Source organism: Marmota monax, unplaced genomic scaffold (assembly GCF_021218885.2).
Source record: "Marmota monax isolate L192 unplaced genomic scaffold, Marmota_monax_Labrador192_F-V1.1 WCK01_AAM20220418_F8-fsc00127, whole genome shotgun sequence".
NCBI classification, from domain to species: Eukaryota; Metazoa; Chordata; class Mammalia; order Rodentia; family Sciuridae; genus Marmota; species Marmota monax.
The window spans coordinates 3389172-3411587 of record NW_026692894.1 but is presented as its reverse complement, the minus strand read 5'-3'; the positions used below and the strand labels follow the sequence as shown (position 1 = coordinate 3411587).

At 39.9% G+C, this 22416-nt stretch overlaps 1 protein-coding gene across 1 annotated transcript in view; it reads left to right on the top strand.

Moving 5' to 3' along the window:
• Dnah8 (dynein axonemal heavy chain 8) overlaps positions 1-22416 on the top strand; it is a 295657-nt gene that overhangs the window by 147106 nt on the left and 126135 nt on the right. The window contains exons 49-60 of the mRNA XM_046450645.2: positions 200-446; positions 573-814; positions 901-1041; positions 3238-3475; positions 7127-7269; positions 7724-7858; positions 8728-8850; positions 10737-10950; positions 14164-14273; positions 18583-18746; positions 19743-19935; positions 22004-22126. Of these exons, the coding sequence (XP_046306601.2) occupies positions 200-446; positions 573-814; positions 901-1041; positions 3238-3475; positions 7127-7269; positions 7724-7858; positions 8728-8850; positions 10737-10950; positions 14164-14273; positions 18583-18746; positions 19743-19935; positions 22004-22126 (2073 nt within the window). The remainder of the gene's footprint in view (positions 1-199; positions 447-572; positions 815-900; positions 1042-3237; positions 3476-7126; positions 7270-7723; positions 7859-8727; positions 8851-10736; positions 10951-14163; positions 14274-18582; positions 18747-19742; positions 19936-22003; positions 22127-22416) is intronic.

Here is a 22416-nt window from a genome sequence, read left to right as displayed (position 1 = left end):
ACTTATGTTGTTTTATCATGTGGTGCCAATTCGCTGTCTCTATCTAGCAACTCAACAGTTTTGACATTTTTTAAATACTGAACTAGTTACTTGAATGAAAACTCATTTAAAGCTTTTCACATTTCAACTAGTTACTATGCATGTCAGCGGAAGACTCATAAATTAAATTTTTTCCCAATTTATTGTTTTAATTGTGTAGTTATATGAGACCTCTCTGGTTCGGCATGGCTTGATGACTCTTGGGCCCAGTGGTTCCGGGAAGACAACGGTTATAACAATTCTGATGAAGGCATTAACAGAATGTGGAAGGCCTCATAGAGAAATGCGAATGAATCCAAAAGCTATAACTGCACCTCAGATGTTTGGCAGGCTGGATACCGCCACCAATGACTGGACAGATGGGATTTTTTCTACTCTCTGGAGAAAAACGCTGAAAGCTAAGAAAGGTGCACAGGAGCCCGCCTCTGTGATCATTTTAACTTGCCAGTTTATAAATAATACAATATTTGTTTTAAACTTCTATTTTCAATATCTGTAGAGAAAATGTGATTTTCCACTTTAATTGTTTGCAGGTGAAAACATTTTCCTCATTTTAGATGGCCCGGTGGATGCCATTTGGATTGAGAATTTAAATTCTGTGTTGGACGATAATAAAACACTCACGTTGGCTAATGGGGATCGCATTCCCATGGCCCCGAGTTGTAAGCTTCTGTTTGAAGTCCACAACATTGAGAATGCCTCTCCAGCCACGGTTTCTAGGATGGGCATGGTCTATATCAGCAGCTCTGCTCTCACCTGGAGGCCAATACTGCAGGTGGGGATGGGAGATGGGTGGAGGCCTGCCCAGTGCCTGGCCATTTTGCACTTTCCTCATAAACAGATTCTGCTCCTCTGCTGCAGGCCTGGCTGAAGAAGCGGACTACTCAGGAATCTACCGTGTTCCTGACTCTGTATGACAAAGTGTTTGAAGATGCATATACATATATGAAACTAAGCCTCAGTCCCAAAATGCAGCTCTTAGAGTGCAACTATATTACACAAGTAAGGGTTTGTTGTTGTTGTTTTACATTTTCTACTTTTGAGATTTCATTTTCACTCAGGGGCAGTTAATAGCGATCTAAATAGAAAATTCATGCAGTCCATAGAAATCTTTTTTTAAAAAATATTTTTTAGTTGTAGTTGGACACAATACCTTTATTTTATTTATTTTTATGTGGTGCTGAGGCTTGAACCCAGGGCTTTGCACATGCTAGGCAAGTGCTGTACCGCTGAGCCACAACCCCAGCCCAGAAGTCTTTTTTTTTTTTAATATTTATTTTTTAGGTATAGTTGGACACAATACCTTTATTTAATTTATTTATTTTTATGTGGTGCTGAGGATCGAACTCAAGGCCTCGCATGTGCTAGGCAAGCATTCTGCCGCTGAGCTACAACCCCAGCCCGTCCATAGAAATCTTTAAAATTTTTTTTAATTTGCTTTTGTTAGTTATACATGACAGTAGAATGTATTTTGACATATCATATATACATGGAGTATAACTTCCCATTTTGTGGTTGTACATGATGTGGAGTTACACTGGTTGTTTATTCATATATGAACATAGGAAAGTTATGTCTGATTCATTCTACTGTCTTTCCCAGTCTCATTCCCCTTTCCCCGCTTTCCAATCTGGAGAACCTCCCCTCCTCCCTTCCCCTGCCTGTTGTGAGTCAGCATTCACATATCAGAGAAAACATTTGGCCTTTGGTTTTGGGGGATTTACTTATTTCATTTCACATGATAGTTTCTAGTTCCATCCATTTACTGGCAAGTGCCATAATTTCATTCTTCTTTATGGCTGAGTTATATTAAATTGTGTATATGTATATGTATCACATTTTCTTTATCCATTCATCTGTTGAAGGACACTAGGTTGATTCCAATACAGTGACCCCTATCACCACCACCCATTGAAAGACAGCATCTGCATATCAGAGAGAACATTTGGCCTTTCGTTTTTTTTTTTTGGGGGGGGGGATCAGTTTATTTCACTTAGCCCGATATCCTCCAGTTCCATCCATTTATTGGCAAATGCCATAGAAATCTTTTTACGGTATGCACCGTTGAAGGCTCTGAGAAGTTTGATTCCTACTAAAGATCTTACAAATGATCACTGACATCTCTACTGCTTTCACTCCTCAGAGGGATGTCAGCAGGGAAAGAGGGATGAATCATCTCCTTCACTGTCAGGTTTACTAACTTGTTCCAGAAAGTGTGTCCAATGATGAGAGTCAATATGATAAATGAATCAAGCTAGCAGTTTGACAGAAAAATACAAAGAGGAGTTTGTGGCTCTCAGAAAAACTTAGCAACATGGGCTTTGCAAATTTAGTGTAGCTCAGAAAACCTTTCAACAAAAATGTATTGGTATTCTTCTTTCCATACTTTGTTTTTCTAATTAGTCTTTGAAGAAAAACAGAACTAATCATAGATTTTTTTAAGGGCTTTTCTAGTTCCAGTCTATTGGTGATAATTACTCATGCTAAATCGTTACCCATGATTTGGTTTTCCAGGTAAGGGATATCAATCAGTGAGGCTGGGTACATTAGAAATAATACATAAGACCCAAATCAATGAATTATTTAGTGACCACTTTTAGATGTTTATATAGGATAAATTTTTAGCTTGAAATAATTTTTAAGGGCCAGATAATAATACTTTAGGGTTTGTATAACTCTTTGTCTCGACCATTCAACTTTGCTGTTGTAGGACAAAAGGAACTAGAGATGGTATGAATGACCTGTGTGACTGTTCCAATAAAACTTTATTTAACAAACAAGTGGCTGCTGCCCCACCTCCCCCAGAGAGCACAGTTTGCTAAGTCTTGCATAATGTTAAAAAGAAATAAAATCTTCTATCTGGAAAAGTTTGGATAATCAAACTTTAGAACCAGAAGGCTACCTTAGAAAACATTTAGACTGTGACTTTCGCATTTCAGATTAGGAAACTGAGGCTCAAGAGTGACATGAACTGGGATTACAAACCACGCTTCCAGATTCCCAGGCCAGCGTTCTTCCTGCTAGACCACCCAGCCTGTCTGAAATGGGTGGCTGGGGGCTGTAGGACAGTGATCAAGCAAGATCTTGAGATATTTCTGTTCTCTTTTCTTTCTTGCCTTCTTTTATTATTATTTCAAAGTTGTTATCTGAAAATTTTTAATTGAGAAAAAAAATGTCTCTTACTTAAAATTTTTTTAGTCTCTCAATCTTCTGGAAGGTTTAATTCCCTCCAAAGAAGAAGGTGGTATTTCATGTGTGGAGCATCTTCATAAGTTATTCGTGTTTGGCTTAATGTGGAGTTTAGGAGCCCTTCTGGAGTTGGAAAGCAGAGAAAAACTTGAAGTCTTTTTACGACATCATGAAAGCAAGTTAAACTTACCAGAAATACCTAAAGACACAAATCAAACCATGTATGAGTTCTATGTCACGGATTATGGTAAGTTCGGTGAATCATACCTTGCCCGACTTTTTTTTTTAAATATTTTAAAGATGTATAGTTACAAATATAGAAAAACTGTGATAGAAAATATAATAAGAGAATCAAGGCTAAAATCTGTCCACAGGATTAGCATAGTAGCTATTACTGGTTCAGAATCCAACATACCAACCAATCTTACCTGACTTTTTAAATGGGAAAAATATGAACTACCATAAACTCTCCTCTGGGTGGGGGATGGTAAACCAACTACAAAGAACAGAATTGTTAATACCATTTTAAAAGAGCATACGTACAAAAGATCATAGAATTTTGCATATTAGCCATGCTAGGAACTGTGTAGAGACTCCTGATTTCTCCTTGTGGAGTGGCCCAGGTGAAATCTGGCCTAAGTAGCAATGCCTCTTACATCATCTGCTTTCTAAGGCTGACGTAGGAAGAAAGCAGCATAGAGAACAGAGATTCTTCATGGTGCAAAATGTGGAAATGCCCGGAGCATGTTAGTCCTACAGCTTCCCTGTAGGAAATGTTCCAATGAGTAGAGAATGACCCCAGCAGGTGGGGCTCTACTTACCTGTCACAGACTTGTCCTTCCCTGGGTGGCAGGCCCAGCTCACTTCTCCTTAAAAGAAATGCCCGTGAACTTGGTACTTTTATCTGGAGCCCAGTCCCTAACTCTTCTAAACCCTACAGAGGGAAAAATATGCTTTATTGATATTTACTTTTATTTCCTCCTAAAATCTCTAAAATAGCAAAGAGAGTTTTTTTCCCCCCAAATGCATGAACTCAAAAAGATAAATACAATAGGCAATTGGATGGCAATAACAAAATTTTGAAATCAACAGAGAGGGAAGTTGTAATTGATTTAGCATGCTGGGCAAAGGGAAACCTGAAAGTGACCTTGGGAAGTGTTGAGAAGTAATTCACCTTTGAAGGACTCAGATACTGGAAACTGGGGTGAAGGTGTAGATAAGAATCAAGAGGGCGTGTTGTTTAAGAAGACCTCCTGGTCCTTTCCTCCCAAGCTCGCTGCCGGACAGCTGCACGCAGCCCTCACTGGCAAAAGACTGAAGAGTTATGGTTTGGAGAGCACAAAACTGAGGGATTTCCTAGGCTTGGGGCACCCTGGGCACATTAAAGGGTGGAAGACTCATATTGAAAATAAGTGCAAATTTGGGTTGGAAAGTTCTGTCCTTGAAGGAACTGAGATAAATGCATTTCCCCACCACTGGCACTCCTTAACCAGAATGAATGACCAGTGGTTCTGTAGCACATGATTAAGCATATGGAAGGTCTCAGTTGACAAAAGGGAACTCCAACTCAGAATGCAAAATGACAATTAAGTGAATCCTTAAATCTAAACATGAATTTTTCAGAATCCATTGTCAAAGCCAGGCACAGTGGCACTTACCAGCAACAAGAGGGAGGCAGGGGATCACAAAGTTGAGGCCAGCCTAGGCAATTTAGAGAGACCCTGGATGCAGTTCCCGGTACAATCAATAAATGGATGGATGGATGAATAGATACATACACACACACACATACATAGAATCCAGAGCAATCCACAGTCGGTCATGTTCAAAGTTCAGTTGCTTCCCCCTGAGCATGTCATATTATTTAAAGGCCAGGCCCCCGGTTACTCAGAGACTGGAAATCTATCTGCAGCAATTTTCTAATCATATGGCATCCAATTATTATGCAAATTAAATAATTACCTTCCTTTGTATCATCAAAGGTAGACATTGATATCTTTGTGTGTGTGTGTGTGTGTGTGTGTGGTACTAGGGATTGGATTCAGGGGAGCTCTACCCCTGAGCTATACCCCCAGCCTTTTAAATTTTTTATTCTGAGTCAGGGTATTAATGAGTTGCCCAGACTAGACTGGAACTTGCAATCCTCCTGCCTCAGCCTCCTGAGTTGCTGGGATTGTAAGCAGGCATCCCTGGGCTAGGTCACTGATGCTTACTGAAAAGAGCCGTCTAGCTGGGCATGGTGGCATATGTCTGTAATCCCAGCAGCTTGGGAGCCTGAGGCAGGAGGATTGCAAGTTCAAAGCTAGCCTCAGCAACAAGCAAGACTCTAAGCAACTTAATGAGACCCTGTCTTAAAATAAAAAATAAAAAGGGCTGAGGATGTGACTCAGTGGTAGAGCACCCCTGGGTTCAATTCCCTGTACCACCCACTCCCCAAGAAAATGAAAGAGCAGTATGGTGAGTTTATGGCATTTCTTCCAAGCCAGTACTGGGTCTATACGTTTAGATGATGGTGTTTTCTTGGTTTTACTGGAGATGTCAACAAAAGGTTGACAGTACCTAGAATCACATCATTCTTCAAGGGAGTCCTAAGTGGTTCTCTGACTAAAATGTTGAAGGACTGCAGGTATCTCATCTCATCACAGCCTAAATAATTACTTTGTGTGGGGAGTTGAGGAGTGAACATGCTAGGAAACTGTTCTATCACTGAGCTACAACCCCAGTGCCTAAATGACTACTTTAGATGAAATGGAGTTGCCTGAGCACGTGCCCATGAAATGAATGAAAATATTACATACTTGGTGGTTAAAAGGGGTTCTAATATATTTATTCCATACGATCTCTAGCTAGTTATTCATTACCACATCTTTCATCCATCCATTTAAAAAAAATCTGTGGACATTAACATTTTTGGAGGTACTTTATTTTTAGATTTAAAATAAAATATGAGAATTTCTGCTTTTAGATAAGATGGAGTAAGAGAGACTAGGTTTAACCTCTTACATTAGAAAGCTGAAAAAAAGGTATAAAGCAATGTTTTTCAGACATTGGAAAACGGGAAGCATATGACTCAAATCACTGAGGGAAGTGAACAAGGAGATTTTACCACATTACTACTGGAAGGCAGTTCCAGCAGCAGCTCAGGGAGGGAAACCCAAACAGGACTAGCAGTCTGTCCAAAACGAGGAGGCAAAGGTGCATTCTGGGAAGGTCAAGAAGCTAGAATTGGCAGGGCAGAGCACCAGAGAGGAGGATCTGCACAGAGAGGAAGTGTCAGAGACCAGCAGAAACAGAGACAAATGTACAATTTTAGAAAGGTTTCCATACTCTATCAATAATCAATAACAAACAGACAAAATTAGTTAAGTATATAGAAGATTCGATCAACACAATCAACCCATTTTACCTGACTGACAGATATAGTCTACTGCCAAACAGAATGTACATTCCCTTTAAGAATAGAGAAACATTTACCAAGATATTCTGGGCCATAAACTATTTATCAGTAGGGAGACTTTATAGCACTTCATGTCTATATTACGAAAGAATAAGGGTTTCAATTACATCCAAAGTAAGCAGAAGAAAGCAACAACAGTAATTAAAACAGAAATCAATGAGATAGAAAATAGAACAATAGGCAAAAAAAATCAATGAAACCAAAAAGATAGTTCTTTGAAAAGATCAATGAAATTAATAAATTGCTTAGCAGAGATATTGAATAAAAAAGGAGATATAAGTCACCATTGAATGAAAGGGCAGATACAGTAATGTATTTTAGGAAAGTGTTTTAAATGTTTATATGATCCAACTTATCATTTATAGCACTTATATTTTTGTATTCTGACACAATATTTGAAGAATGCATTTTCCTGAAGATGAAATTTTACTTACCATGTAGGCGATTGGGAGCACTGGAACAAGAAAGTTCTTCCATACTATTACCCAACTGACAGTATTCCAGACTATTCATCAATTTTGGTTCCAAATGTTGACAATGTTAGAACAAATTTTTTGATGGACACCATTGCAAAACAGCATAAAGTAAGTATAACAGGGTCTTAGATGGTCACAAAAAAGCCCAACTCTTTTCACAGGCTACAGACAGAAGAATTGAATTCCAAGACAAGGGCCTGGAGGTAGTGTCAATGCAGGGAAGCATTTTTGACAGATGAATGTCCTAGGGCACTCTGCAGCTCAGCATCCTCTGAGCTGCTGACCCCCAGCTTGCTGGAAAGTGGACTGTCTGTTCTAAGTCTTGTCCACACTCCCATGCTTAGGAATAATGACTCATTCTCTTCCAGCACTTTTACAGGACTCTATGCATTTTATATTTAAATCTTTAATTCAACTAGGAGTTATTTTGATGGAGGTGTGATTCCAAATAGCAATTAGAAAGTCACTGCATCCAATTATAGGAAGCAAGAGTAGCCAGTAGAACCTTAAGACATTTGAAACTTAAACATTTCCTCTCACCATGGTTACCTCCTGACTGCAGGCTGTTTTGCTCACGGGAGAGCAGGGAACTGCAAAAACGGTAATGATCAAGGCCTATTTGAAAAAATATGATCCCGAAGTACATCTTTCCAAAAGTCTCAACTTTTCATCAGCCACAGAACCAATTATGTTTCAGGTAAGCCCCCCATCATTTGTTGCTGCAGTAAACATTTAAAAATTTTAAGTATTGCTTACAATAAACTGTGTGTGATCTGTATATATGTATATATGTATGTAGAGAGAGAGAGCTAACTGGGGCTATATCTATGTATATCATATATATAGAGAGAAAAAATAAGAGAGAATGAAATAAGGCTGCAGTCAGCCTTCAGCTAGTTGGCCTTCTATTTAAAAAATTTTTTTTTCTTAGTTATAGATGGATACAATACCTTTGTTTTATTTTTATTTATTTTTATGTGGTGCTAAGGATCGAACCCAGTGCCTCACATGTACCAGGCAAGCACGCTACCACTGAGCCACAACTCCAGCCCCTAGCTGGCCTTCTTGTGGCTAAAGTTGAAGCCAAATTCAGATAACATGTTTTGGCCTAATGCCAAGGCTGAAGCTGAACTTTGGAGCATATTTATTTTCGTATAAAGTCCTGATTAACATTCCCCAACACTTGTTTATGAAAATTCAGCAGCATGTATTTTAATAATTATATCTACACTTATTTTGTTATGTTTTGATACTGGGGATTTAACCCAGGAGTGCTTTGCCACTGAGCCACATCGCCAGGCCTTTTTTATTTTTTTTATTTTGAGACAGGGTCTCACTAAGTTTCTAAGGGCCTTGCAAAGTTGCTGAGTCTGTGCTTGAACTTTTGATCCTCCTGCCTCAGCCTCCCTGTTGGCTGGGATTACAGGTGTGCACCATCTGCTCCCAGCATTATTTACATTTATTAAGTGCATAATAAATTGTATCCTATTCTGAAAAGATGTTCATGTTTTTTAGAAACATGGAGTACGACCTAATGCATTAGACAAACCATTTCCTTTTCTCTAGAGAACGATTGAAAGCTACGTGGATAAGCGAATGGGAAGCACGTATGGGCCACCAGGAGGGAGAAAAATGACTGTGTTTATTGATGATATTAACATGCCTGTGATTAATGAGTGGGGAGATCAGGTATGTCTAAAGTATCTCACACAGATGAAGCCTAATGGGTATTTTTAGATATGTCAATAACCTGTGTGTTCTTAAGTCTAGTAGCAATTCTCAGACTTTTTGGACTCTCCTTTCTTGAAATCCCTGTGTACTCTTCTACGATGACTCCCTCCTGTCTCTTTGGCGACCTGGTTCCAGTGTCCTTTCTGGGCCTTCTCTTGCTTCTTCCTTTCCCTGAGATTTCATCCTTGCTCTGACCTCTCTGCACTCTCTCTCTCTCTCTCTCTCTCTCTCTCTGAGGACTATGCAATGTTTAAAACAACAACAACAAACAAACAGACCTATTTATTTACTTACTCTGCCACATACCTCAGTCCTAGCTGTAGTCATCTATTGCTTTGAGTCACTCCCTATTAGAAGACCTCACCAGCGTTGCGAGCACTGGGCACACTCCTGGTGGCATCCCACTGACATACACTGCCTCACCAACACCATCTACCAAAGTCCACCAGGGTTGGTCCTGTCCTGCTCTTTAACGCCATTCACCTTAGATACCACTCAATGTGTTCCTTGTGTCCCTTGCCCCCTCCACCTGTTCTCACATACACAACCAGTTAAAACATGAGTCAGATCATGACACACTCTTCTGTTCAGAATCCTCTGAGACTTGTAGTTGTAAGTGCCCAAATCCTTACCATAATCCAAAGACCCTATGCTGTTTGATGTCACCTCCCCAGAACTCCGCCCCAGCCACTTTACTGATCCTGTATGTGCCTGGTATGTCACTCGGCATCTCTGCCTTTGCTCATCTCTCTCTGCCTGGAACGCTCTTCCCCTGGGTATCTGAATGGATTGCTTTCTCATCTCCTTTGGATGTAGGCTTTTATGTCACGGGAGGTGAAGACTTCCCTGCTCTTCATATTCCCCAATACCCTGGAGAACCTCCTGCTGCATTTCTCTGCTTTATTTTTTTTCAAAGGCTTACAGTACTCCGTTTTGTTTATATATAAGCATACATTTGTATATTTTGTCTCCCATAAGGAGAATGTGTGCTCCATGGACAAGGATTTTTGTCTAGGCTACGTGAGAAGCTGGCACACAGTAGTCATTCATTAAATGTTGGTTGGGTGAAAGTATTATATTTGAGGTGCTGGTGTGCCGTCCATTTGGAAATGCCCAGCAAGAATTTGGGTGCACGGGTGTGGAGCTTAGAAGGGACTCTGAAGCTAGAGTTACAGCATTGAGATTCTTTGGCATGTAGTGTTGAGATGATGTCCCCTGGGATAGCAAGAAGAGAAGAGGGCAAGGGCAGAACCTTGGAGAACAATCACACATGAGGGATGGGCGGGTAAAGCATAGCCTGGGAAGCAGCCCAGAAGTCATGCCTTTGAAACCAAGAATGGAAAAATGAACAAGAAAGAGGAAGTGTTGCAGTGTCAGAAGCTGCAGAGACGATAAGATGAGCACATAAAACCCCAACCCCAAACCTCATTAAATAATATTTTGAAAGCTCAGGGAGGAGACCATCCTACATACTGATCTGAAGTATTTTGATGCTGGATGTTGCGTGTGAAAGGTGTCTATAGTAAAATTCAAAACTCTAATACATTGGTGATTGTACCAAATATCTAATAACCACCCATCTAAATTTATTTGGAAACTTTTACTTGTGTGGTGAAGGGCACCCTGGACTTGCACCAGACATGTTTGACTGCTGGGGTAGGGTTCCTGGGTGTAGGTTTCTGAGTGGGTCATTTAAGCCAAATTGCCTTGAAGATGATCATTGACATTCACAAACACTTCCTTGGTCAGAGTTGGGTGTTTTCTGCTGATCTCATCTGTACTATTTCATAGGAGCTATGGAGGAACATGATATGTTTCAAAAATATTACTGTGTGAAATTTCAGATAACTAATGAGATTGTACGACAGATGATGGAAATGGAAGGGATGTACAGCTTGGATAAGCCTGGAGACTTCACTACTATTGTTGATGTGCAGCTCATAGCCGCCATGATTCACCCCGGAGGTGGTCGAAATGACATTCCACAGCGCTTAAAAAGACAATTCACTGTGTTTAACTGCACGTTGCCTTCAAATAATTCAATAGACAAAATTTTTGGTATGAATATTTTTGGTGTTTAGTTTTTTACTACATTGAGTAATTGATATAAACCATGCAAAATGTGAAGAGCTAAGGAGACTCTGTTTAAAATAGGGATTACGTTTCTGAATTGGAAAGCTAAATACCAGGAAAGAGGGATTTAGTATTAAGAAGATGGCTCATGTCTGTAGCCTAGTCTAAGACCCAGAGATATTTAGAAATAGCCTGTGGGAGGTTTGACACTGGAGGTAAGGGGAGCTTTGTGTTTTTGTTTTCTTGACATGGCTAATGGGAAAATTGGGGTGAATGAATGACACTATATCCACACCCATCCCAAGTTAATAATAACATGTCAAAACAAAGGTAGCATTTTGATATGTTAATGAAAATAAGATTTTTTTTTGACACCAAGTTTAGGCACACATAAATTGTACTATCAAACTTTATGTACCTGCAAAAGAACAGACTCATACATAGATTGGCATTACTTCACAGAGCAAGTACTGCAGACCTGAAGAGGAAGAGAAAACTTTCCATAAGCAGTACTGGAAAAGTTAGTAATTGAAATTGGACTCCCTGCCTCACACAAACCACAAAATCAGATGCTCGTGGATTTATTAAGGACCTCAAGGCAAAGCTATAAAGTGTTTGGAAAAAAAATACAGGGAAATATCTGTATGACTTCTAAGCAGGAAAGGGCTTCTTTTTTTCTTTTGCATTTTAAAAATTTGTTCTAATTAGTTATACATGACACTAGAATGCATTTTGACACATCATACACAGGTGTACAATTTCTCATTCTTCTGGTTGTACATGGTGTAGAGTTACACTGGTCATGTAATCATATGTGCATCTAAGGTAAAAACGTCTGATTCAATCCTGGTGGGACTGCAAATTGGAGCAACCACTATGGAACACAGTATGGAGATTCCTCAGAAAACTTGGAATGGAACCACTATTTGACCCAGCTATCCCACTCTTCAGTTTATATCCAAAGGACTTAAAATCAGCATACTACAGTGACACAGCCACATAAATGATTATAGCAGCTCAATTCACAATAGCTAAACTATGAAACCAATCTAGGTGCCCTGCAACAGATGAATGGATAAAGAAATTGTGGTGTATATACACAATGGAATATTACTCAGCCTTAAAGAAGAATGAAATTATGGCATTTGCTGGTAAATGGATGGAGCTGGAGAATATCATGCTAAGCAAAATAAGCCAATCCTCAAACAACCAAAGGCTGAATGTTTTTTTCTGATACAGATGCTAATCCTCAATAAGGGGGGAGGCAGGGACTAGGGAAGAATAGAGGTACTTTGGATTAGACAGAGCGAAGTGAAGGAAGAGAAGAGAGGCTGGGGGTAGGAATGATAGGAAAGGACTTCTTAAATAGGCTGAGTGCAAAAACAAAGGAACAAAAGTATAAAATTTTTAAACTGAAGAGCTTCTATTCATTTGAACAGTGCCCTTCAAAGAATGAAAATACAAACCTCAAAGTGTAACAAAATAATTTTTAACACATACAATAACAAAAAAATTAGTATTCTGAATATTTAGAGAAATTGTATGAAACAATCAGGGAAGCCAACAACCTAATGTCAAAATGTGCACAGCCCAAGACCCTTGGAAGAGAGGCAGCTAAAGTGGCCGATGAACAAATGCAGAGGTGGCTAACCATCACATATGGAAACAGACAGACTTGAAATGCCATTTTTTACCCACTAGATTTGCTGCATTGAGAAATTCTGACAAAATCAAGTGTTGATGAGACTGTGAAGTCAACTGGAACTCCCATCCCCTGCGGTGGAGGTGCAGGGGGTCACAGCCCTTTGGATGACAATTGGCATTGTTACTGGTGAAGAAGAACACGCACATCCCATGCATGCTTTTCGAGTCTCCTTTAAGAAGCCCTTTCCTACCCAGGCACCACAGAGATTCCCTTGGATTTTTCTTTTTTCCAAACATTATATTGTTTTGCCTTCGGTATTTAGGTTCTCTATCCTTGTGGGGTTGATTTTGCTCTCTACGCCAGAAGACGTATACAGGAATGCTCATGGAAAGGTGGTGTTCATGACAGTAAAACCTTGAAATAACCCAAATATGTATTGCCAGTAAAATTGCATAAATAAACTTGTGGCAAAGACTCATGGTGTGGTGAGGCTCAGAGGAGTTAAGTAACCGTCCTGCCAGAGCCTTTGGGCTAGTGCACGCCAGAAGTGTGTGCTTGCCCCTGTTTTCTGATTCCAAATTCTATGCTTCTTATTATGCACCTGTCCTACAGGAAGGTAGATATCTAGAATATAGTATTTCAGGAAGCAAAAAGTTCTTATGGGCATCTAGAACAACCAACCGTGACCTTGGAGGGCAAATTCGTGTCTCTTGAAGACAACTCTTCCTCCATCGATGTGAATGAGATCCAGTTGCTTTAGGACTCACTGCCCTTCATAAGCCTGTTCTATATCTCTGAATATGTTACCCATGTTCGTATTCCTCTGAAAACCTGAACACCTTACCACCCACACTCACTGGAGAGAAGTGAAGCAAGTCTCTTTTTGCAGTCCAAACCAAAGGCATTTCGAGTCTTTAAGAATAGTCTACAAACCCGCAGGTTACTCCTTCCCCAGGGTGATGATGTCAGGAGACTGTCACCGAGCTGGGTGTTCCTTAGGAATGGCTAGGAGCCCAGCGCGGGCCAGAGTAGAGTGTTGACTGACTGCCAATCAGGAGATCTGGGTCCTAATTTCAGCTCAGTCAACAACCAACCCATGTGACCTTAAATGATTTCCTTTTCCTGTCTGGGCTCCGTCTCCTCTCTAAGATGCGGGAGTCATCAGTGAGCTTTTTCAAGCTCTCGGCTTTAATGCTGATTCACAGACTCCGGAGCCAGCCCGTCTGGGTTCACACCTCAGAATGGCCAGCGTTCAAGCTGGGTCCTGTAAGAAAGTTGCTAGGCTTGTGGGGATGCTCCTCCCCCTCCTCCTCATAATATCTGCCTCATATCCTTTCTCATGGGGTGTTGGGAGGATGGAATGAGTTAATGCAGGCAATATGCTCATCACTAAGCATGGCCGGGCCACTGCTGGTTCTGTCGTAGCGGGTCCCGTGGGAGAAATCCTTAACATCCCCAGCTAAGTCCATCTTGTAATGATTTATTCACTGGGATAAACATGTACCTTGTCATCTTTTTGCAAACTCGTATCTTCAATCTTGTTTATTTTTCAGGAATTATTGGCTGTGGATACTTTGATCCTTGTAGAAAGTTCAGACCTGAAATATGTGAGATGATCATACAGTTGGTCTCAGCGGGCAGAGTGTTGTGGCAGTGGACTAAGGTATAGGATGCTTCCTTATCCATAGTTTTTTTTTTTTTTTTTTTTTTAAGTCAGATCTTCTAGGAAAGACAAATTAGCTGCTCACATTAATTAATGAATGACCCCTTTTCCTTCCGGGTGGCAAGTGTTCTAACTGAATGATACTTTTCCTATGAGCAAAACATCACTATAAGCCACACACGACATCCCAGATAAAGTGGAATTTTGCCAAAACAAGAATGCTGCTTTTCCACCTGTCGCTCTGATTTGTATTTGATACCTGGGTTTCAAGATATTCTCAGCTGCCTAAGACTTGTAGTCTAGCCTGTGCATTTCTTGGAGATGCATCTTGTGTTACTAAGTGAATGGAAGTGTTCTTGATGAAATAGGCAAGTTTTTAATCCACAAGTCAGTGCCCTATGGAAATCTTGGCAAGTCTGTGTTACCAGGTAACCAAAGGCAGTACCCACAAAAAGACCAATAAGTGCAGGTTTGAGATTAAAAAAAATGAGGTTAGTATATTTGCCAAAAATTGGTATAAGCAATTGTTGTTTTAGTTTGTTATGTGTTCATGAAGCCAGTTGAACACATCAGACAGATGTGAAAACCTGGAGTCAGTCATGCTTTCAGATTCCTGGGTGGCCTGGGGGAGTTCTGGATACAGAAGGATCAGAAGAGGAGTTGGGTGTTTCCTGTGAAATGCCCTTCCACTCAGTCTCCTTCAGCGATCAGATCCTGATACTGGGCCCTGTTCTTTGTTCACACAGGGCCTTTGCACATGCTGTTCTCTTCTTCTAAAAAAACGGAAAAGTGAATGCCAGGGTCTGTGAGTGTCTGAGATGATTTTCTTTTCCACAAGGCCATTTTTTTCAATTGAATGTGCTTATATGCATAGTTTTCTGAAGAGCTTGGGCCTTCCCACTGCTTCTGCATCAGTGTCCTTTGTCATCAGGTTTCCTGGCTCACTACCTGTCCTCACTGCTCACTACCACTTGAACCCATTTTGCACAAGCTTTCATTCCCACTGTTTGAATCAAGGTCCCCAAAGACCTCCATCTTGCCAAGTTCAATTTTCTTCTTCTTCATATTTGGCTTGTTAGGAGCTTTGGATGTAAATGATCCTCTAAAATACTTCCTTCCCTTGGCTTCACAGGGTCCCCATACTCTTGTTCTTCCTCCTATCTCACCAGCTACCTCTTCTTGTCTCTGGATCCTTAAATGTTCCTGGTCTCATTTTGGGGGTTGTGGAGGGGTCTCCTCTGTCTGCATCTTTCCTTAGATGGTCTCATCCAGCTCCAGGGCTTTTAACACCATCTCCATGCTGATGACTTCAAACTCAGCACCTCCACCCTAGGCCTCTCTGGTTGGCTCTGGACTGATTTCTAACTCACATTAAAAGGATCATCCTTTGGGGGCTGGGATGTGGCTCAAGCGGTAGCGCGCTCACCTGGCATGCGTGCGGCCCGGGTTCGATCCTCAGCACCACATACAAACAAAGATGTTGTGTCCGCCAAGTACTAAAAAATAAATATTAAAAAAAAAATTCTCTCTCTCTCTACCTCTATCTCTCTCTCTCTCACTCTCTCTTAAAAAAAAAAAAAAAAAAAAAAAAAAAGGATCATCCTTTGGATTTTTGCCTCTTAGTTAACAGCAACATCGGGTGTCCTGCTTCTCACGCTGAAACAGGGGGCACCATCCTTGGTTTGTCTGTCTTGCTGCCTACATTCTCTTCATTAGCAAATCTCAGTGGCCTCTCCATTGAAATATATCCCAAAGCCACGTGCTCCTCCCCGTTGCACCAGGACATCTGAGAGACACTTCCCTCGCCCATGCTCTGGACCTGCAGGAGGTTCCTAACCAGCTTCTGTGCCTTCTTCTTGCCCCTTTGAGTCTGTTCTTTACACTGTCTTAGAATTATATTTTGCAAAAGTAAATCGGAGCCAGGCGTGGTGGTGCACGCCTGTGATTGTAGCAACTTGGGAGGCTGAGGCAGGAAGATCTTGAGTTCAAACCCAGCCTCAGCAATTTACTGAGGCCCTAGGCCACTCAGTAAGGTCCTGTCTCTAACAAAAAGGGCCGGGGATGTGGCTTGGTGGTTAAGTGCCCCTGGGTTCAATCCCTGGTTTCAAAAAACAAACAGCAAACAAACAAACAAAAACCCCAGTAAATTGGAGATCATTGCTCTTTCGTACAGTCATCAGCTACATTTATAATTGGCCCATCTGAGCTCTCCTCCCCTACCACTCTTCCCATGGTCCTTGACCTCTCCAGGGTTCTCGCATGGCTGAATCCTTATTCTTTGTCTTGCTCGTTCTAGTCATTCTTACCTTCAGAGGGACTTTATTCAGTGTTTTGCTGCCTGCGTCTCCCGCCAGTCATTATTGGTCTCCTGGACCAACTTTTTAAAATTTAACCATTGCTTTTATCATTATTATCTATTTTTTATGAATGTTTCCATCTCCTGTGTATTGCCAGGCTCCTCACTAGAATGGAATCTTTATTGATGGTGGAGGACTTAGCTGTTCTGTTAACTGTGCTGTGGGGGTCTTCGTTCAGAGTGAATCTTTCTCCCTTCAGCTCCCCCAAATAAGCAGCTTTGTGTCTTTGCTTCGCATCTTCCATCTTCACAGAGTACTCTTTGGATCTGTTCTTGCCTTGCACAGCTCCCCACCTTTCTCTTACTTTATATAGCTTGAAAGCAGAAGCAGGGGAGAAAAGGAGACAAGAAAACTGAAGGGGAGCCAGGGCATGGTGGCCCAAGCCTGTAATCCCAGCAGCTGGGGAGGCTGAGGCAGGAGCCTCAGCAACTCAGCAAGGCTCTAAGCAACTCAGCAAGGCTCTAAGCGACTCAGCCAGACCCTATTTCTAAATAAAATACATAAAAGGGCTGGGGAGTGACTTGGTGGTTAAGCGCTCCTGGGTTCAATCCCTGGTATCAAAAAAAAAAAAAAAATACCCACCAGAAACCAAAGAGATAGTGAAGCGAAAGAAAAAAGCAGATTTATAAATAAAGAGAAGAGGGAAAGAAAGGAGCTTTAAAAAACAAACAAAACAAGTTCTTTTTATAGATGACTTCACTTGCCCATAGCAGCCACTCTAGCTACAGTCTCACCATGCTAAATAAGTAAATAAATAAATAAATAAGCAAGCGGCATCTATACAACCTTACCCCTCTGGGTATTTTTTACATATTTATAGTATAAATGTGTGTTTTATATTTTAGGGGGTAGAATGAATATTTTATCTTACAATGGAACTGAGCAAAGAGGGAAATTGAAAGGTGATAGATAAAATAACCCTTTTTCATCTTGCTGAGCCTCCTGCTGTTTTAACTGGTACTGTGAATTAGCCTGCAAAAATTACTCTATGAACTCAATAGAGCACTTTCTCAGTATAGAAAGGGGTTATTCTATGAACAGGTACTGCAGAGAGCATTTGCTTTCCTGCATTAATGGTGTGGGGAGTTTGCTTTGTGTCACCCGAATGGTGGTGGTTTTTACTTTCAAAGACGATGGTGATGATATCAATTATGACCTTCGCACACGGCAAGCCTCCAGTGCGCCCCTTCACTGGCACCTCTCTGGGCAAGAATGTGTTGTTGTTATAGCTTTGTTTTTTTATATCCTAGAAGTTGGTACAAACAGCAAATAAATTAGCTGAATACTCTATCTGTGCTTGCACACTAAAAACAGAAAACCACCTCTAACAGGTGCATGTCCGTCTTGCCTGTCAACTGATTATAGCAATCCGAGTATAGGAGGGATATTGATTGAATTGGGTACCCACAGCAAAATCCAGGTTATGATACAGAAACATATGTATGGAAATCCGAATGCATTGAGGACTTTAATCAAAGCAGGATATGGAAGACAGTCATTATTGACTTTGGAAGTGCACATTGATTATTTTTACCTGCAAGATGACCAGCTGGTGTTCAGTTATTTGGTTATGATATATTTCCATATATATACATGAGTAAGATTAACCATGATTAGAGGTGATTTTTCCTACAGCTCACATAGTTCTTAAGAATTCAGGGGAAAATGAACGTCTCAAAGCTGACTAACAGTGGGAGAACAAGGCTTTGGAATCAGCATCCAGTGCATTATTTTGAATCCATCCTGTTGAAGGGCTGGATGATCTTTTAAATTCCGTTGGTTTATTTATGGTGTGGTTTTGCCTGTCATTGCTGTGACAAAAATATGAACTTGATTTATTTGCTCAGCCTATTTTATCTAAAATAGGATTTGTGAGATAGAAATAGTTCCCAAAACAGTTCTACTTTTAGTGTCTGAAAACTAATTGAGAATATTAATTTTTTTTCCACTAGGCGAAGATGCTGCCAACTCCTTCTAAATTTCATTATATCTTTAATCTCCGAGATCTTTCCAGGATTTGGCAAGGAATGTTAACAATAAAAGCTGAGGAGTGTAACTCAATGACTGTTCTCATGTCACTTTTCAAACACGAGTGCAACAGAGTAATTGCAGACAGGTGACTATTACAGCCCCTTGAGTTAAATTTTTTTTTTAATTGTACCAGGGATTGAACTCAGGGGCACTCGACCACTGAGCCACATTCCCAGCCCTATTTTGTATTTTATTTAGTCTCACTGAGTTGCTTAGGTCCTCACTTTTGCTGAGGCTGGCTTTGAAGTTGTGATCCTCCTACCTCAGCCTCCCTACTGCTGGGATTACAGGCGTGCACCACCGTGCTAGGCTCAGCACTTGAGTTCAAATGTGCAACCTGAGATGTTTATGTGAGCACAATAATTCTTGTATTATCTACTCAGATCAGCTGAGTAGTGCCTCCCGTCTCAATGTCTTTTATAAGGCATTGATGGCCTTTTCTACCTGGGGTCACCTTAAATAAAATGCTCTGCCAATTTGTGAGTTTGGTACTGCAACAGGACATCTTTATACATCACCACATCATCAGAGTGTTGATAAAACTCAGCAGCACACTCTCGTCATGTGGTGAGCTCCATGTAGGTTTTGCATGGTGAAATCTGGTTTCAGTCATCTTTGAGCGTCCGTCTCCTCATCTTCAATATGTGAGTGATAATGCCAGTCTCACAAAGTTGAAGGGTATACCACAGTGTCTCCTGCAGTGGTGGTGCTCGTCAAATGCTAGCTCCCCTTCTTCCTTTCTTCCTCTGTGATACTGTGAGTTTGAAAAGGACCTTTATGCAATGTGTGTCCCCTAACCCAGAAAGAGGACACTCACCTGCCACTGACCATCTTGTCTGCACTCCAATTTTAGGATCCACAGATGTCACCTGAGTGATTCATCTGTGTTTCCTATAAGCAGTAATTGTCTTAATGGAGTTGTGTTCTTCTTGTCCAAATGTGGGACATGGTGTTTCCCTGTCTTGATGTGAGGAAGGTGCAGAATTGGGCCTGCGAGCAGGTGGAGGGAGGCTGAGACTACATTCACCTTGAAAAGATGCTTTCACATTTTTTAATTTTTACTAGTACATTTTCCTTTCAGATTTATAAATCCTGAAGATGAACATTGGTTCAACGTACAACTTATTCGTGCTGTTGAAGAAAATATTAGCCCCGAAGCGGCATCATCTATTTTGCCTGAACCATACTTTGTAGATTTTCTTCGTGACATGCCTGAACCAACCGGCGATGAGCCTGAAGACACTGTATTTGAAGTACCCAAAATCTATGAATTGGTAGTCATTTCCATCTTGCTCTCTTTTTAAAATTTACATCTCTTTTAAAATTTTTCAAATTTTTTATTTGTTCTTTTTAGATATGCATGACAGCATATTTTGGCATATTATACATACACAGAGTATAACTTATTCTAATAGGATCCCATTATTTTGGTTGAACATGATGTGGAGTTTACTGTGGTAAATTCATATTTGAACCTAGGAAAGCTATGTGAGATTCATCCACTGTCTTTCCTATTCTTATCCCCACTCCCTTCCCTTCATTTCCCTTTGTCTAATCCACTGAACAAATTTCCATCTCTTAAAAGAGTTTTTGGATCACTCATCTCACTGGTTATTTCCCTCTGTACCTAAATCCACCATTGAATTACTGTAGCTTCTAAATAATCGATGTGCAGGGATTGGTATGCACCAACTAAAAGTTTCTTTCAAAGAAATCTAGAAACAATCTTACAAAGCCAAATGTAAGACAACTGTGCTTATTATCAACACTTTAATTAATATTGCTTTGAACATCTCAATAATGCAACACAATTAAAATAGATGTTAAATTAATAATATTTAAAATTAATAGTTAAAAATAGACATTACTACCAGGTAGGGAAGAAAACCCAAATTATTGGCAGATGACAGGATTATCTAATTATATAATCCAAGAAGATTTTGAATGTGTTTTAACTAGTAAGAATTCAGTTAGTTGATCGAGTGTTACATAAATATGAAACTTGATAACTGTGCTCCAACAGGGGTTGGCTAATTAGCTAGTCTTGCCAGCTGCCTGTTTTTATTAGGCTTGTGAGCTAAGAGGAGTTTTTATACTTTTCAATGGTTAGGAAAAAAATCAAAAGAAGAATAATATTGTGTGACACATGAAAACTACATGGAATTCAAAGTTTGGTATTCCTAAATGAAGTTTTATTGGCACACAGCCATACCCATTTGTTCATATATGACCTGGGGCTGCTTTTGCCCTGTGAAGGCACAGTGGAGTGGTCGCAGTAGAGATCGCATGGGCTGCAAAGCCTAAGATATTTATCATCCTGCCCCTTACAGAAAGTTTGCCAGCCCTTGCCAACAATTACGGGGTAGAAAATATAACTTGAAAGTCTTTTTTTTTTTAATTCAACAGCAACAATTCCAAGAATAAAACTTGACTAAATGGAAAACACAACATATGTCATTCTTCATATATATATGTGTGTGTGTGTGTGTGTATGTGTGTGTGTGTATTTTTAATGGAACTCAAAACAAGATTCCAAAGGGATTTAAAAACAAAACAAAACGAGGTCACTTAACTAAGTAATTCTGAAGTACATTATAGAGCAAATAAGTCAACTGGAAGGAATAATTTGAAAAAGTGGGTGAGTTTTTACTTTGGAATATCAAAGACTTGTGTAAAAGTATATATTTTAAAGGTAATAAACAGTATTAAAAGACAGATACAATGAGACAATTTATGCTATATTCCATTGTTAATTAGCTGGTGCTATGTCTCTTGAAGGGAAAGGTCAGAAATGATTTCATACTGGAAACCAACTAATTTGGTTAGGTTTCAGGCCTCTGAACATGAAAATAATTAAAAGTAGACTAACAAGTGGCCAATCCTTGGATGTCCACAAAGTTTAAATTTTTTAAAAAAATAATTACTTTTGACATGTATGATTACACTAGTGGAGTGACTCTGAACCATGAACAGCCAGAGGAATGGGAAGTTATGCTCCATTTGCATATTATATGTCAAAATGCATCTACTGTAAAATAAATGAATTAATTAATAAAAAAGAATTAAAAAATAATAATAGAAGGAGATCAGTAGAGCAGAGCTATGATCAGGGAGAGGGAGGAGGGGAAAGAAAAGGAAGGTACTGGGGAATGAGATTGATCAAATTATTTTAAGTGCCTGTACAAATATGACATAATGAATTCTACTATTATATACAATTATGTACCAATAAAAATAAGTTTAAATATAAAAAATAAATAACTACTTTTGAGTGTCTTTATAATTATGACTTTAAAAATATGTGTATCTTAATTACGATTTTCTCTCTCTCCCCACCTATAGATACCATCATATGAATTTCTGGCTGAGAAGCTGCAGTTTTACCAGAGGCAGTTCAACGAAATCATTAGAGGAACTTCTCTTGACCTGGTGTTTTTTAAAGATGCAATGACTCATCTAATTAAGGTTCTAGCTGTGGATTATTTCCTGATATGATTAGGTGGTGTCAAAGCTTAGCACATTTCATAGGTAAACTTATTAGGAGGATAAATTTATAAGGTAGGATATGGACGGGTATACAAAGGTTGGGTCAGTGAAACTGAGTCTGAATAAGAAACTCCGTGTTTGAATCAGCAGCTGTTTTTAAGGGCAGATTCATGGTTTTTGTGTTTGGAGCTTTGGGCAGCCCAAGTCAAAGAGCTTTACCTTCCAAAAGAGGAAGCCGGAGAACCTGGGAAGAAATAGTCCCTCCTTGA